Source organism: Dromiciops gliroides, chromosome 1 (assembly GCF_019393635.1).
Source record: "Dromiciops gliroides isolate mDroGli1 chromosome 1, mDroGli1.pri, whole genome shotgun sequence".
NCBI lineage: Eukaryota > Metazoa > Chordata > Mammalia > Microbiotheria > Microbiotheriidae > Dromiciops > Dromiciops gliroides.
In genome coordinates this window covers 58,999,010-59,016,611 of record NC_057861.1, presented here as the reverse complement: position 1 = coordinate 59,016,611, position 17,602 = coordinate 58,999,010, and the positions used below count along the sequence as shown (strand labels likewise).

Here is a 17,602-nt window from a genome sequence, read left to right as displayed (position 1 = left end):
AATATGTTAGACACTGGGATACAAAGACAAAAATACAATGATCTCAGCTCTCACAAATCTTACATTCTACATAATACATACAAAGACTAAAAATATATGAAGTGGAAACAGGAACACCAAGACCTGGAAAGATCAGAAAAGGCCTAATGTAGAAGGTAGCACTAGACTTAAGCTTTGGGTTTTTTTCCTCTTTAAAAATTTATTTTATCTCCTCACTTCTTACCATTGGGGAAAAAGAAAAAACAAAACCCTTATAACAAATATTTATAGTCAAAGCAAAATAAATTCCACATTAGCCTCACTTTCTAAATCCACCTCAATCTATAGAAAGTGTCATTTTATGATCTCTTCATTGCAAAGTAGGCAGAATATTCCATCATAGGGCCTCTGGGATTGTGGTTGTTCATTGCATTGATCAGAGTTCCTTTCAAAGTTGCTGCTCTTTACAATTATTTTATATATATAAGCTAGGTATCCTAAGAGGTGAAAGTGAGGATGTAGTGTGTTCTAGACACGAGGTGGGGAGCCTGTGCAAATGCAGAAGTAGGAGACATGTGGTATTTGTGAAGGAAAGAAAGAAGAAATAAGCCTGAAACATATGCTGGAGCCAGATTATGAAGTGCTCTAAATGCCAAACAAAAGAGTTAATGATCTCTATAGAGGTAAGGAGCCACTGAAGCTTCTTGAACAGGGTAATAACATGGCCAAACATAGGGGAGGATATCACTTTTGCCTGTCTACTTCCTATCATGGCCATTTTTTTTTCCTTTTTGGAAAGAAGAAAGAGAAAATAGATACTTGTTAGTTGTAAAAAAAATTCTTGAAAGAAAGAAACAAACAAAAATCATTTTGACAGCTATATGGCCTGGAGGGGGATAAAGCTAAGGTAGGGAAATCAATTAAGAAGCTATTCCAAGTTACAAGAGGAATTAGATAGTAATACTATACTAGTGGGGGATCTGAATCTCCCCCTCTCAGAATTAGATAAATCTAGCCAAAAAATAAATAAGAAAGAAGTGAAAGAGGTGAATAGATTACTAGAAAAGTTAGACATGATAGATGTCTGGAGAAAATTGAATGGGGATAGAAAGGAATATACCTTTTTCTCAGCAGTACATGGCACATTTTCAAAAATTGACCATGTATTAGGGCACAAAAACATCATAGTCAAATGTAGAAAGGCAGAAATAGTAAATGCATCCTTCTCAGATCATGATGCAATAAAAATTACATGTAAGAAAGAGCCAGGGAAAAGTAGAAAGAAAATCAATTGGAAACTAAATAATTTCATTCTAAAGAATGAATGGGCCAAACAAGAAATCATAGAAACAATCAATAACTTTATCCAAGAGAATGACAATAATGAGACAACATACCAAAATCTATGGGATGCAGCCAAAGCAGTGCTTAGGGGAAAATTTATAGCTCTAAATGCTTACATGAATAAAAAAGAGAAAGAGGAGATTAATGAATTGGGCATGCAACTTAAAAAGCTAGAAAAAGAACAAATTAGAAATCCCCAATTAGACACTAAATTAGAGATCCTGAAAATTAAAGGAGAAATCAATAAGATTGAAAGCAAAAAAACTATAGAACTAATCAATAAAACTAAGAGCTGGTTTTATGAAAAAACCAATAAAATAGATAAAATACTGGTTAATTTGATTAAAAAAAAGAAAGAAGAAAACCAAATTACCAGTATCAAAAATGAAAAGGGTGATGTTACCACCAATGAAGTGGAAATTAAAGCAATAATTAGGAAATATTTTGCCCAACTGTATGCCAATAAATTTGACAATCTAAATGAAATGGATGAATATTTACAAAAATACAAACTGCCCAGGTTAACTGAAGAGGAAATAAAATCCTTAAATAAACCCATATTAGAAAAAGAAATTGAACAAGCTATTAATGAACTCCCTAAGAAAAAATCCCCAGGGCCAGATGGGTTTACGGGTGAATTTTACCAAACATTTAAAGAACAATTAATTCCAATATTATACAAATTATTTGGAAAAATAGGTGAAGAAGGAGTTCTACCAAATTCGTTTTATGACACAAATATGGTGGTGATACCAAAACCAGGCAAAGCAAAAACAGAGAAAGAAAATTATAGACCAATCTCCCTAATGAATATTGATGCTAAAATCTTAAATAAGATATTAGCAAGGAGATTACAGCAAGTGATCACCAGGATAATACACTATGACCAGGTGGGATTTATACCAGGAATGCAGGGCTGGTTCAACATTAGGAAAACTATTAACATAATCAACCACATCAATAAGAAAACCAACCAAAATCATATGATTATCTCAATAGATGCAGAGAAAGCTTTTGACAAAGTACAGCACCCATTCCTAATAAAAACACTAGAGAGTTTAGGAATAGGGGGAGCTTTCCTTAGAATAATAAACAGTATCTACCTAAAGCCATCAGCAAGTATTATATGCAATGGAGATAAATTAGAGGCCTTCCCAATAAGATCAGGGGTGAAACAGGGATGTCCATTATCACCCCTATTATTTAATATTGTCCTAGAAATGTTAGCTTTAGCAATCAGAGAAGAGAAAGGAATTAAAGGAATTAGAATAGGCAAGGAGGAAACAAAACTATCACTCTTTGCAGATGATATGATGGTATACTTAAGGAATCCTCAAGAATCAAGTCAAAAATTACTTGAAACAATTAACAACTTTAGCAAAGTAGCAGGATATAAAATAAATCCACATAAATCATCAGCATTTCTATACATGACCAACAAAGTCCAGCAGCAAGAGATAGAAAGAGAAATTCCATTTAAAGTAACGGTAGGTAATATAAAATACTTGGGAGTCTACTTGCCAAGACAAACCCAGGAACTCTATGAACACAACTACCAAACACTCTTCACACAAATCAAATCAGATCTAAATAATTGGAAAGATATCAATTGCTCATGGATAGGCAGAGCTAATATAGTAAAAATGACAATACTGCCTAAATTAATTTACTTATTCAGTGCCATACCAATCAGGCTACCTAAAAATTATTTTATACAGCTAGAAAAAATAATAACAAAATTCATCTGGAAAAACAAAAAATCAAGAATATCCAGGGAAATAATGAAAAAAAATTCACAGGAAGGTGGGTTAGCGGTACCAAACCTGGAGCTTTACTATAAAGCGGCAGTCATCAAAACTATCTGGTACTGGCTGAAAAATAGAGTGGTAGATCAATGGAATAGGCTAGGCTCAGGAAATGCAGTAGTAAATGACACTAGTAATGTAGTGTTTGATAAACCCAAAGACTCCAGCTTCTGGGATAGGAACTCAGTATTTGACAAAAACTGCTGGGAAAACTGGAAGATAGTATGGCAGAAATTAGGCTTAGACCAACATCTTACACCTTATACTAAAATAAGGTCAAAATGGATACATGATTTAGACATTAAGAGGTGATACCATAGGTAAATTAGGAGAGAAAGGAATAGTGTACCTATCAGATCTTTGGAAAGGAGAACAGTTTTTGACCAAACATGAGATAGAGTATATTATAAAATGCAAAGTGGATGATTTTGATTATATTAAATTAAAAAATTTTTGTACAAACAGAAGCAATGCATCCAAAATTAGAAGGGAGGCAGAAAGCTGGGAAACAATTTTTGAGGCCAGTGCTTCTGATAAAGGCCTCATCTCTAAAATATATAGGGAATTAAATCAAATTTATAAGAATCCAAGTCATTCCCCAATTGAGAAATGGTCAAAGGATATGAACAGGCAGTTTTCTGATGAAGAAACCAAAGCTATCTATTCCCATATGAAAAAATGCTCTAAATCTCTAATGATTAGAGAGATGCAAATTAAAACAACTCTGAGGTACCACCTGACACCTATCAGATTGGCTAAAATGACAAAAAAGGAAGATAATAAATGTTGGAGAGGCTGTGGGAAAATTGGAACACTAATGCATTGTTGGTGGAGCTGTGAGCTGATCCAACCATTCTGGAGAGCAATTTGGAATTATGCCCAAAGGGCGATAAAGCTGTGCATACCCTTTGACCCAGCAATCCCACTTTTAGGTCTTTTGCCCAAAGAAATCATGGAAGGGGGAAAGAGACCCACATGTACAAAAATATTTATAGCTGCTCTTTACGTGGTAGCAAGGAATTGGAAGTTGAGGGGGTGCCCATCAATTGGGGAATGGCTGGACAAGTTGTGGTATATGAATACAATGGAATACTATTGTGCTGTAAGAAATGATGAGCAGGAAGAGTTCAGAGAAACCTGGAGGGTCTTACGTGAGCTGATGATGAGTGAGATGAGCAGAACCAGAAGAACATTGTACACAGTATCATCAACATTGAGTGTTGACCTACTGTGATGGACTATATTCTTCTCACCAATGCAATGGTACAGAAGAGTTCCAGGGAACTCATGATAGAAGAGGATCTCCAAATCCAAGAAAAAAAAAGAAAGAAAGAACTGTGGAGTATAGATGCTGATTGAACCATATTATTTCTTTTGTTTTGGGTGCTGTTGTTTTTTTTTCTATTTTGAGGTTTTGCATCACTGCTCTGATTCTTTCTCTTGTAACAGGATTAATGCAGAAATAGGATTAATGTTATTATGTGTATATATATGTGTGTGTATATATATATCTATATGTATATGTATAGATATATATAGATATAACCTATATCAGATTACCTGCTGTCTAGGGGAGGGGGGAGGGAGGGGAGGGAGGGAGGGAGAAAAATCTGAAAGTGTAAAGCATGTATAAACAAAAGTTGAGAACTATCTTTACATGTAACGGAAAAAATAAAATATCTCAAAAAAAAAAAAAAAAAAGAAGCTATTCCAACAGTCCAGGTAAGTGGAAGCTGATGAGATCACCAAGTGAAAGAATAGAAAGAGAAAAGAGCTCAAGACAGAGCCATAAATGTCAGTTATTACTAATGACTATGGTTACAGAGGTAATAAGAGTAATGGCTGACATTAAATCTTTTATGGTCTATAAAGTGTTTCACATACATTACTTTATTTAACCTCACAACCTTGTGAGCTGGGTACTGTATCTCCATATTACAAATAAGAAAAGTAAGGCCCCAAGAGGTTAAGAGAATGTTCCATAGTTAAGTAAAGAACATAGCTCAAATTCAGCCCTAGTCTTCTTGACCCTAAGTTCAGGGCCATTTCAACCACACTTCAATGTCACAAATTCAAAATCAGATGTCAACAGTAACCATTTCTTTCTGGCAAAAAATATCACTTTGCAATCATATAGAATGAAGTACAATTATGTGAATGTACCTGATTAATTTCTTCTTGTGTTGATTTCAAAGATTTAATTATTGTTTCAAGTTGAACTTTCCCTGCTTGGATGCTCTGTTCTAGCTGGGTCTCTTCTTGTTGCAATCGGTTCAATTCAGTTTTGGCCCTATTCAGGTCATCCTCCTGTGACTTTAAATCTGATTCCTGAGACTGAATCTGAGTTTTCAATGATGAAATCTGAAATAAATTTCAATATAGTTCTAAGATCTGAATGAAATTATTTTAAAGTATAATTTTTATATCATTTAAACAAGAGTCAAAACTTAGAATTAAAATTATGCAGATTTTAAGCAACAAAATAAACACACATTTATAACTCTTTGCCTTTAAAATGAATTTTTTATATAAAATGTGTTCATCAGAACTTATTATTGTCCCAATCTGTCCTCTGTTCATTTATCTCTGTATTTTTGTACATATCTTTCTTTCTAACTGTATTTACTGTGCATGCTGCTCTTCTTTTTTTGGTATATGCACACATATATATGCATATACATATGTGTGTGTATTGTGTAAATATACACACATGTATGTGTATATGCATGTATACAAACATACACACACATACATATACTAGGTCTCCTTATTTCACTCAGGTTGAAAGTACAGAGCTGCTCATGGGCTCCATCCCACTACTGATCAGCAAAAACCTTTGACCTGTTCTGTTGCTGACCTGGGCTGATTCCCTTAGGAAATGTGGTAGCCCCCCACTCTTGAGAGCTCACTATATTAATGTTGAACTTGGTGTGGAAAGCTAATCAATTTAGCATTGTTGCAGGTCAGAACTCCTGAGCTCAAGAAATCCACCAGCCCCAGATTCCATCTAATAGGGACTAGGATAGGCATATACCTCCATGCCCAAATTACTTTATATTCCTTAAATATATCATTTTTAACATCACTGTAACATGAATACCGCTGAAATAATAATAAATCCATCATTTACATTTATTTGATAATTTAAGGCTTAGAAAGCACTCTAGATACATTTTATACACACACACACACACACCCCTACAGACATACAGACATCTTATTCGATCCTCATTCTATCCCTGGTCAGGTAGATACTACTTAACAATATTGTTCCCATTTTACAAATCAGGAAGCAAAAGCTCAAAGAAGGTAAGTGGTTGTCCCCAGTCACATAGATGATAAGTAGCAAATAGCATCTGAACAATAAAAGTATACATTTTTGACCATTTTTTGTATCGTGCCCCCCCCCCCAACCTTTGGGAGTTTGGTGAAACCTATGGACCCCTTTTCAATTTAATTCTTTTAAATGCATAAAACTAAATGCACAGGATTACAAAGGAAGTCAAGTGAGTGTGTGTGTGTGTGTGTGTGTGTGTGTGTGTGTGTGTGTGTGTGTAAAAATATTTTAAGTTGTGGTAAGATTATTGGAATTTGGCCGACTGATTGGGATGAGCCACACCTGGCCTGCCCTGAGTGACATGTGCTGCTGATGTCAGCAGGAGAAACCACTCTCCACAGGCAGTTCTGAAGGACTTCCCCTTTGGGGAAGGAAGAGTAAACGCTCGATGAGGGGAGTTCAGTCTCTTCCAGAGTGACTTTTTTTTTTTTCCCCGGTGGTGAGAGCAGCAGGAGCAGATGAGTCCTGTGGGCCCTGGCTGAAAAGCTGGTTTTCCATTGAAGTTATGGACCCCAGGTGGTGAGCCCTGCTCTTCTGGATTACTTAAACTGGAAACAAGTTTGGGAATTGTATAGACTTAGGTTAGAGTTAGGAGGATTATCTGTATTTCTTTTTCCCTATTCCGTTGTCTTTAATTTATATTAATTTCACCTTTGCTGTTTATTTCATTCCCATTAATAAAACCTGATTCATTTGTGGAAAAAAGGCTGTTAGGCTCCTTTCTTTTTTTTTTTTTTTTAGTGAGGCAATTGGGGTTAAGTGACTTGCCCAGGGTCACACAGCTAGTAAGTGTTAAGTGTCTGAGCCCGGATTTGAACCCAGGTACTCCTGACTCCAGGGCCGGTGCTCTATCCCCTGCGCCACCTAGCCGCCCCTAGGCTCCTTTCTTATTGGCCTGAGAGAAATATCTAAAAAGGCAGTTCGGAGGGGAGGGAGCTTTGGACCTAGAGGTCCCTCATTATTTCCAGGACCCCAATATTACAGTGAACCACTCAATTAACTCTCCATATATTAAACTTGGACCTCACAAAGTCCAGGGACCCCAAGTTAAGAACCCTTGACTTAAACAACATATCCCCAATACTGAGATAGAATTATAAGTAGTGGTTCAAAGGATATGATTATTTTCATGCTCACTTAATTTCTTAATTAATAATCTCCTAATCAATTTATTAATTTTGTGCTCTCTTAATTTCTTAGCTAAATTTTCTCTCTCCAGTGGCCAGCACAGAGTCCAGCATGTAGCAGGAGTTATCAAATGCTTATCAAATTGAACTGAATGCCAGGGTTGAGGCTTGAATACCAGGCTACATTATACTCTAGAACAGACAACAAAGTGTTACCATTTAAAGAAAGTTTTGAGAGGGGGAAAAAGTTGGCAGATTTTTTTTTTAAGTGAGGCAATTGGGGTTAAGTGACTTGCCCAGGGTCACACAGCTAGTAAGTGTTTAGTGTCTGAGGCCGGATTTTAACTCAGGTACTCCTGACTCCAGGGCCAGTGCTCTACCACTGCGCCACCTAGCTGCCCTGGCAGATTTTTTTTTTAACTTGCAACATTTGTATGAATACAAGCTACACTTTTCTCCCTAAATTTGGTTTATGTAAAACCTGAATTTAGATTTTGTTCTTTTAAGCAAGAAAATTACAATGAAAGCGATAAAGAAATGCATAGTGATGATAAATGTGAATAAAATAGCTTTCTTTGAATGAAAATAACTAAACACCTTCAACAAAGTTTTTATGAAGTATCTGTATGCAACAACAAATGACATTTTCAAAGATGTGTAGTCAGAACAAAATATGCAGGCTGACTGATCATATTACAAGAATGAGAAACAAAAAGATCAAGACTGCAAGTCCTAAACTGGTATCCCTAAAATTAAAAAAACAACAACAAAAGAAGTCCTCCAATATTCTGGATGGATTTTCTATGAAGAATTTTTGCAAAGATATAGAAAAGAATCCCATAGGATAAGATGCTGCTGATTGGCTGTGATCTGTACTGGTGGAGGTTATATCTACACCAACAGGTTGAAAGAAGCACCTGAAGATTCAAGTACTTTCACATCAATTATTTTTGTTGTGACTTTTTCCTTCTCAAAGATATCTTGTTTTAGGGGTGTACTCTATAACTAAGGGAAGGATGGCTTAATTAGTCCAATATAATGTTAAACCTGTAACAGGGAGACATAAAGCTTCAAAGATACCCCAACACTCACCATCTGAGTTTCTTCCTGGCATTTTTGCCTTACATCATTTAGCATATCTTTAAGTTTAGCTTTCTGCTGGTCCATTTCATCAAGGCGATCTTGAGCATCTTGTTTCTGGGCTTCTAATTCTTGTAAATTACTTGTTTCTCTGTCTAAATCATTCTGCAATTCCTAAGGAAAATATAAATTGATCTTGTTATAGAGTGAACAAGTTTGAAACGGCTTCTTTGCTCTCCTATATAGGAAATACTTGTTAATTAGCTCCACGACCTGGGCACAATCTCCTGCATGAAAACTAGGGGAGGAAGATTGACAGCCAAAGCAAAAGAAGAAATCCTACAGCAAAGGATCTAACAGAAGCAGAATCAGGTGGGGCTGGTGTCCAAAAATTAGCTTAATAACCTTAAGGAAAACAATAGATGGGGTAGCACATTTGTGAAATTTATAAATTCCTTAAATAGTTAACAAAATGATCTACATGTATGTTACCCACTTGGTCTATTATTCAGAGGTTTTGTTTGCTTTTTGGGGTGGGGGGGTATCCCTGAGCCATGGGTGAGTAAAATAAAAAATCTAGAAAATCATTTCTCTTCTACTGACCTACTTCCAAAGCTCTGAAGATTTAGAAACAAAGACCAGTTCAGAGATGATATTCAGTAGTTAATCAGCTAATAAGTATCTGAAGAAACAGTTTCTTCCCCATTTTTACTTTGTCAGTTAGAAATATGTAAAATGCTTTACAAAATTTAAAACTATAAAAATGTCAGGTGTTATAATGTTGATGACATCATCTTTCATTCTATCCCTTAGACATTGAACAATGTGCTAAGCACTGGGGATACAAGCAAGGCAAAAAGAGCCTCTGCTCACAGTATAACAGATGAGAGAATGTATGAATAATCAGGTGCACACAAAATAGAGAGTAGACCAAAGTTAATCTCTGATGAAGTCACTAGCATTAAGGGGATTGAGGAGGCAGAGTAGCAAGAGACAGTACAGTGCGTTCCTCCACAAAAGCTTCTCCAAACAGATCTTAAAAATGCACAAGACTGGGGCAGCTAGGTGGTACAGTGGATAGAGCACCGGCCCTGGAGTCAAGAGTACCTGGGTTCAAATCCAGCCTCAGACACTTAACACTTACTAGCTGCGTGACCCTGGGCAAGTCACTTAATCCCAACTGCCTCACTAAAAAAAAAAAAAAAAGCACAAGACCAAATTCTGGTAGAGAAATTCAGAAAAATTCATAGTATGTTACTGGTTCAGCCAAGATTGGCATAGGGAGACAAAAAAGATCCGATGACACTAGGGTCTATAGCATGCTGCCTTTAGAGTACTCCAGCATGCAGGGAGAGACTGTGCTCTAGGGCAAGAGGAGGTCCCAGAACCATACTAGAGGATGGCTACAGGGATAGGTGTCAACTGGTACCTTTGTCATTCACTCCTCAGTTCCAGGTCACAGATCCCGGAGGGAATGAAGAATGCCCATGCCCTGAGAAAAAAGGAAGTTCTGAAACAAACAACAGCAGTGTGGCTCAGATCCCAGGAGCAGAGATGGGTCTCAGTTTCAGCATCTAGCCCAGTCTGCAGAGGAATAACTAGGGCAGGAATTGCAGACTAAAGGGGAGCCTACAATTTTGTCATTCCGAACTGGCAGAGCTTGCCAGATTAGCTCAGAAGCAGTCTCCCATTGCTCAGACCCAAACCCAGGCCAGGGACTTCCAAAGCCCAACCAAAGAGCAGCAATCAGAACTTGCTCTGCATCAAACAACTTTGGGAGCACCGAAAGGCTGTCGATCCCCAGCCTGTCCCTGAGATCCTGGAATAATACGATACTCAGTACCCCTAAGAAAGCAGTAACATGATCAGACCAGACCTTCACTCCAGAAATGCACTGGCCTGGCCCTAACAGCAAGTCTGAAGTCAAAAAGGATGTTGGAAGAATAAGCAAACAAAAAAATACTATCCCATTCCCCCGCCCCATAATGGGCTATTATGGTGATAGGAACACTCAAGAGACAAACATTAGAGAATGACTCCAAAACACCTATGAGCAAAGCAACAGAGAAAAACACAGCTTGGCCACAAATTCAAATAGAATTCCTGGAAGAGATAAAGCAAGAGGGGTTTTTTTTTGTTTGTTTCTTAAACTGTTTTTGAAAAGAGTTTAAAATGGTTTTTGTCAATGAAATGAGAAAGAATGGGAAAGAAATAAGAGCTATAGAGGAAATATTTGGAAAGGTAATAAACTATTTGATTTATTTGTACAAGAGGTACAAAACCTTGCCTACGTCACAAAGTCCTTAAATAGAATGGACCAAATAATAGCCAATAACTCCATGAAACAAGATAAATTAAAACAAAGTCAAAAGAATGAAAAAATAGAAGAAAAATTGCAAAATATTTTCATGGAAATACTGGAATACTGGAAAACTGACCCAAGAAGAAAAAAGTTAAGAATTATTGAACTATCTGAACATCATGACAAAAAAAAATCCTAGACATTTTATTTTAAGAAATTTCAAATAAAAATAATCCACCAGTCACCTCCTGAGAGAAAACCCAAAATGAAAACTCCCAGGAATATCATAAGCAAAATCCAGAGCTTCCAGGTCAATGAAAAAGTTCTGTATGAAACCAGTTTACAGTCAGTTTGAAAGAATTCAAGTAACCTGGAGGGTCTTGCGTGGGCTGATGATGAGTGAGATGAGCAGAACCAGAAGAACATTGTACACAGTATCATTAACATTGTGTGCTGATCTACTGTGATGGACTATATTCTTCTCACCAATGCAATGGTACAGAAGAGTTCTAGGGGACTCATGACAGAAGAGTATCTCTAAATCCGGGGGGAAAAAAAAAAGAACTGTGGAGTATAGATGCTGATTGAACCATATTATTTCTTTTGTTTTTGGTGCTGTTGTTTTTCTATTTTGAAGTTTTTCCTCATTCCTCTGATTTTTCTCTTATAATATGACAAATGCAGAAATATGTTTAATGTTATATTATATATCTATATAAAACCTATATCAGATTACCTGTTGTCTAGGGGAGGGGGGAGGGAGGGAGAAAAATCTGAAATTGGAAAGCTTGTATAAACAAAAGTTGAGAACTATCTTTACATGTAACTGGAAAAAAATGCTTTATTAAAAAAAATTTTTTTTTTAAAAGAAAAGAAAGAAAGAATTCAAGTACCAAAGAGCCATAGTCAAAAGTAGATATGATTTAATAGCTCCTATTATAAAGGAAGGCAGTTAGGTGGCTCAGTGGATAGAGTTCTGGGCATGGAGTCAGGAAGACCTGAGTTTAAATCCAGCCTCGGACACTTATTAGTTGTGTTTGCCTTAATCCACTGGAGAAGGAAATGGCAAATCACTCCCATAGCTTTGCCAAGAAAACCTCATGAAAAGGATGATACACAGGGTCCACAAAGAGTCATAAAGGACTGAACAAGAACTATAAAGAAGTGGAAAACTTGGCAGATGATGAGATGGCTTGGGTGAATAGCTGAATGGGATGTGGAGTTTACATAAAGTAATGTAAGAAATTTGAGCATGGTTTTTTCTCTTATAACATGACTAATGCAGAAATATGTTTAATGTTATTGTACATATATAACCTATATCAGATTACTTGCTGTCTTGGGGAAGGTGGGGGAGGGAGGGAGAAAAATTTTAAACTAGAAATCTTATAAAAACAAATGTTGAAAACTATCTCTACATGTAACTGGAAAATAATAAAATACTTTTATAATTTGAAAAAAAGAAAGAAAGAAAGAAAGAAATTTGAGCATGTAGAGATCACTCTCAGCTGGAGTGATTGGGAAAGCCTGTATGGAGGAGATAACACCTGAACTAGGCTTTTAAGGAAGATAGGGATTTAAAGATGTGAAGAGAATATATGCGACATATGGGGAAATAACCCTGTCTGAGAAGAAAAAGCAGGATGAAGATAGTCAACAGCTTCTAGTATGGCTAAAACATATAATGACTAGAGTGAAGTCTTTTATATAGGTAAAAAGGTAAAGAAGGTAGATTTAAGTCAGACTGTGGAGGACTTAAGTGTCGAAAAATGTATTAAGTGCCTGCCAAGTGCCAGACCCTGTGCTAAGTATATAAAAACAAAAGTGAGCTTAGAACTATGGAAAGGATACAATATATTTATATATAAATAAATTAAAGATCTAATCAAAATAAATACAAAATGATTTCACCAATTATGATGCAAGTAGTGTAGTACACACTACAGAGAAGGGGTATCTAAGGACTCAGGGCAGGCCTCATTCTGAAGGCAGAACATGAACCAACTCCAAAGGAAATCAAGAGATTTGAAATTTGCATTTCATTCTGTGGGCAACAGGGGATCCCTAAAGATTTTTGAGCAGAGTGACTAAGACGGACCTGTACATTAGGAAAGTGGCTTCAGGCTACTCATTAGCCTGAAAATTCATTCAACATGCATTAAGAAGAGAGTGAAAGGGGCAGCTAGGTGGCACAGTGGATAGAGCACCAGCCCTGGAGTCAGGAGTACCTGGGTTCAAATCCGGCCTCAGACACTTAACACACACTTACTAGCTGTGTGACCCTGGGCAAGTCACTTAACCCCAATTGCCTCACTAAAAAAAAAAAAAAGAAAGAAAAAAAAAAGAAGAGAGTGAAAATTAAAGGAAGTAGAGGCACCTATTATAGAGTGTTATCAAACAGTTAAGCCACAAAAGGGAGGAGAGATACAGAACAATAGCAAGCAGGGATGGCTAGACCCAAGTGAGAGTTTTTTGAGGATGGGGAAAACATGGGAGTATTTGTAGGCAGCAGAGAAACAGCTAATAGACAGGGAGAGATAGAAAATTAGTGAGAAAATAGGAATGACAGAGGGAGAAATCTGCTGGTATCTGCTATAATCATCATGAGCAAATATATTCTCCAGGATCTGGCAAAAAAAAAATGTGAAAATATTTCAAGACCTTAATATACCTATATACTCGGGGGCAGCTAGGTGGCACAGTGGATAAAGCACCAGCCCTGGATTCAGGAGGACCCAAGTTGAAATCTGGTCTCAGACACTTGACACTAGCTGTGAGACCCTGGTCAAGTCACTTAACCCTCATTTCCCTGCCCCCCCCAAATCAATACTAAACATATATGCACCAAGTGGTATAACATTCAAATACTTAGAGGAGAAGTTAAAAGAGTTACAAGAGGAAATGGACAGCAAAACTATAACAGTGAGGGATCTGAACCTTCCCCTCTCAGAACTCTAAAATCCCTTGTAGCTCAAAGCCTAGAATTCTATAATTGGCCCTTTGATAACCATCACTTGTGGCATGCCAGCTATGCTCAAACACAGGACTCTCTCTGGCAGCAGCAGTAGAGAAAGTGAGCAGAGGGGTGAGGCACAGATAAGAAGTAGCTGGGCAGGCTCAGCAGGGGGTGAGAAAGGCCAAGGAGTCCAGCAATGCTAGAGGATAAAGTCCTAAATAATTACTGTGGGGTCTAGTGGTGGACAAAGAATCCAGGGCAGTTAGGATAAGGCTCAAAGTCAGAATGGAATTGTTAGAAATGAGTACTAGTAGGGGGCAGCTAGGTGGTGCAGTGGATAAGGCACTGGCCCTGGATTCAGGAGGACCTGAGTTCAAATCTGCCCTCAGACACTTGACACTTCCTAGCTGTGTGACCCTGGGCAAGTCACTTAACCCTCATTGCCCTCCCCCCCAAAAACGAAACAAAAACATAAATAAAAGCTTGAAATAAAAAAAGAAAGAAAGAAATGAGTACTAGTGGAGGTAGAAGACACATTTTGTGGGTATGGAAGAATGGCACTAGTAGGTAAGGATTACGCTAGCAGGAAGGGAGATAACTAAACAGATAACTCCGGAGGCAAAGCAGGATTTGGTGGTCCAGTTGTGGCCATAACTGGACAGAGTCTAGTTCTACTTACTACATATACAAACACATGGCTTTGTCTAAGTGTACACACACTGGAAAGCAAAACAGCTTCGTTAATGGAGTAAATGGGTCTTACCCCTAATTAGCCCAAATTATTAGTTTCATCAGATTAAATACAAAAAGGTTCTCTGGAAGTATTAGCAGCAGCACATGATGTTCTTACCTGCACTTCATTAGTTTTCTGTCTAATGGCTTCTTCCTTTTCTCGAATGTCTTGTTCCAAGGAATACTTCTCTCTGAGTAAAAGACATGCAGAATCAATAAGGCAATAAACAGTTATTGAAATATTAAGCCTCTTCCCTTCATCCTCTTGGTTTACCCATATCCTACTCATCCTATAAAATCCAACTCAAATTCTACCTCTTCCATGAAACCTTCCTTGACAGCACTGGCTCACCCCACACTGACAGGACTGGCCCACTTCTCCTTTCACTAATTCCTTTATACTTATTGTCTGTACTGAAAAATTCACTTGTAAAGTAGCCCTGGATCAACCAGATCAGAGAGAGCTTCAGTGGCACAGTACAGAGAAACTTACTAGCTGTGTGACCCTGGACAAATCATTTAATTTCTCTGTGCCCCAGTTTTCCCATCTATAAAATGAGATCATAGTTTCACCCACCTCACAGGATTGCTATGAAGATCAAATGAGTTAAATATGTAAAACACTTTGCAAACTTCAAAGTACTATAAAAATGCATATCATCATCATCAATAATATATTTATGAGCCCCAGAGACATGAAGTTGAAGAGAAGGTAGTGAGTTCAAAAGAAGGTTATAAGCTGAAAGAAGAGAAGAAATTGTGATTGTTCTTTGGAGAGCTGTGGAATAGTGAAGAATACCAGAGATCAGATTTAGAAAGGAGAAGTTGAAAACAGGAAAAAGACTGGAGGAGAAAGACTCAAGAAGGATTAAAGCAGAAGGACCTAAAAAGACAGAAGAGAGGAAAATTTAAGCTTAGACAGAGAAAAATTGAACAATGAGAAGGACTCAAGGAGATGAAGACAGTAAGACAAGGTAAGTAAAAACAAGACTAAAGAAGAGAAAAGAAACTGAGTAGGGTGTTAAGAGACACTCAAAAAATTCTAAACATTTCTATTTTTTTAAAAAAGACTGTATATGTTCAAATAATCTACTAGCTATGTGACCCTGGGCAAGTCACTTAACCCCAATTGCCTCACCAAATAATCCATAAAATCTTTCTCTTTACCTCCAAAACTCTATTATTTTAAGTACTCATCTGACTTTCTGCCTATATGTTATTTAATAGACAAAAATAATATTAGTAAATATGGGGGGGGGGAGACACTCAAAAGGTGAAGAGAGACAAATGTAGGACTGAAGACACCCAATAGCTAGAAAGCAAGAAAAGGCAAGGCCAAGGGTGTCACATCCAGTAAAAGTGGAGAGCAAAAACTGCAATGAACTGCAATGAGTACACAGTGTCTATGTTTTTGCCACATCAAAGTGGATGCTATCTCTGTTCAAAGGGCAGCCTGGTCTGCAAAGCAGACGGGAGAACGCTTCTCCCCTCTCCAAGGTATCATAGAAGATGAAGCGTTCCTTTAAAAACAACAACGACAACAACACAACAACAGAGAGGGACCTGCATTTGAAAATGTAAAAAACAAGGTCTAAAAAGGCAGACAATCCTGACGGGAGGGTAGAAAAATGTTTATACAGACAAGAAAAAAAGAAAGACCTTTGAACAGTTTCAGCTAAAAACAAAGTTAAGATTTTTCCTGAAAAAGAAGCCAGATATTATATAGAAGACACAGCTGCTTTTTCATGCAAGAAATGATAACTTGCCGCCAAAAAAAGGGAGGGAGGGACAGGGGGCAACTAGGTGGCACAGTTTGTGATAAAGCACTGGCCCTGGATTCAGATCCAGCCTCAGACACTTGAAACTTACTAGCTGTGTGACCCTGGGCAAGTCACTTAACCCTCACTGGCCTGCCCCCCAAAAAAAAGAAAGAAAAAGAAATGATGACTTGGCTTCATAAGAGGTGGCAGGCAAGAGATCCCCTTTAAAGGTGATTGGAAAAAAGAAAGTCAAAGGAGGACGAGGATTTCTGCTCAGGTTGGATGGGATAGTTGACAATGAAGAGAACACAAAAAGAGAAGCCCAATCTTACTTACTTCTAAGGAAAATGATTAGACTGGAAAGTACAGAACAAAAATGGCAGTTAACATCAAAGACATTAAAGGAAACAGTAAAAGAGGACCCAGCTATCATTAATAAGTTCAAGTCATTTGGACCAAATGAATGACGCACCTAAATACTGAAAGAACTGAAAGATGTGTTACGGAGCCCCTGTAAACAACATCTGAAAGATCAGGGAGAATGGAAGGGATACTACTAGATTGGAGAAAGATAAATAGTCCCTATTTCCAAAAAAGAATAGAAGGGAAGAATCAGTCTAAAAATTAGAGATCACTAAATCTAACTTCAATTCTTGGCAAAATTCTAGAATATATTATTAAAGAAATGGTTGGGGGGCAGCTAGATGGCGCAGTGGATAGAGCACTGGCCTGGAGTCAGGAGTACCTGAGTTCAAATCCGGCCTCAGACACTTAACACTTACTAGCTGTGTGACCCTGGGCAAGTCACTTAACCCCAATTGCCTCACTTAAAAAAAAAAAAAAAGAAATAGTTGGGGCAGCTTGGTGCTGCAGTGGATAAAGCACCAGCCTTGGGTTCAGGAAGACCTGAGTTCAAATTTGACCTCAGACACTTGACACTTGCTATCTGTGTGACCCTGGGCAAGTCACTTAACCCCCATTCCCCACCAAAAAAAAAAAAAAGAAAGAAAGAAAAGAAATGGTTAGTGAACATCTGGAAAAGAAGCAAGGATCATAAGGAGACAGAGTGGCTTCATCAAGATTCCAGACTAATTTTATTTCCTTTTCTTGACAAGATGACTAAATTGATAAATCAAGGAAGTGTTGAAAATAGTTTTCATATAATTTAGCAAAACATTTA

At 37.4% G+C, this 17,602-nt stretch overlaps 1 protein-coding gene across 1 annotated transcript in view; it reads right to left on the bottom strand.

The window, feature by feature from the left end:
- EPS15L1 (epidermal growth factor receptor pathway substrate 15 like 1) overlaps positions 1 to 17,602 on the bottom strand; it is a 130,444-nt gene that overhangs the window by 65,390 nt on the left and 47,452 nt on the right. Inside the window, exons 13-15 of the mRNA XM_043990400.1 lie at positions 14,781 to 14,853; positions 8,685 to 8,846; positions 5,292 to 5,489 (exon numbers count right to left, since the gene is read on the bottom strand). Coding sequence (XP_043846335.1) covers positions 5,292 to 5,489; positions 8,685 to 8,846; positions 14,781 to 14,853 — 433 coding nt within the window. The remainder of the gene's footprint in view (positions 1 to 5,291; positions 5,490 to 8,684; positions 8,847 to 14,780; positions 14,854 to 17,602) is intronic.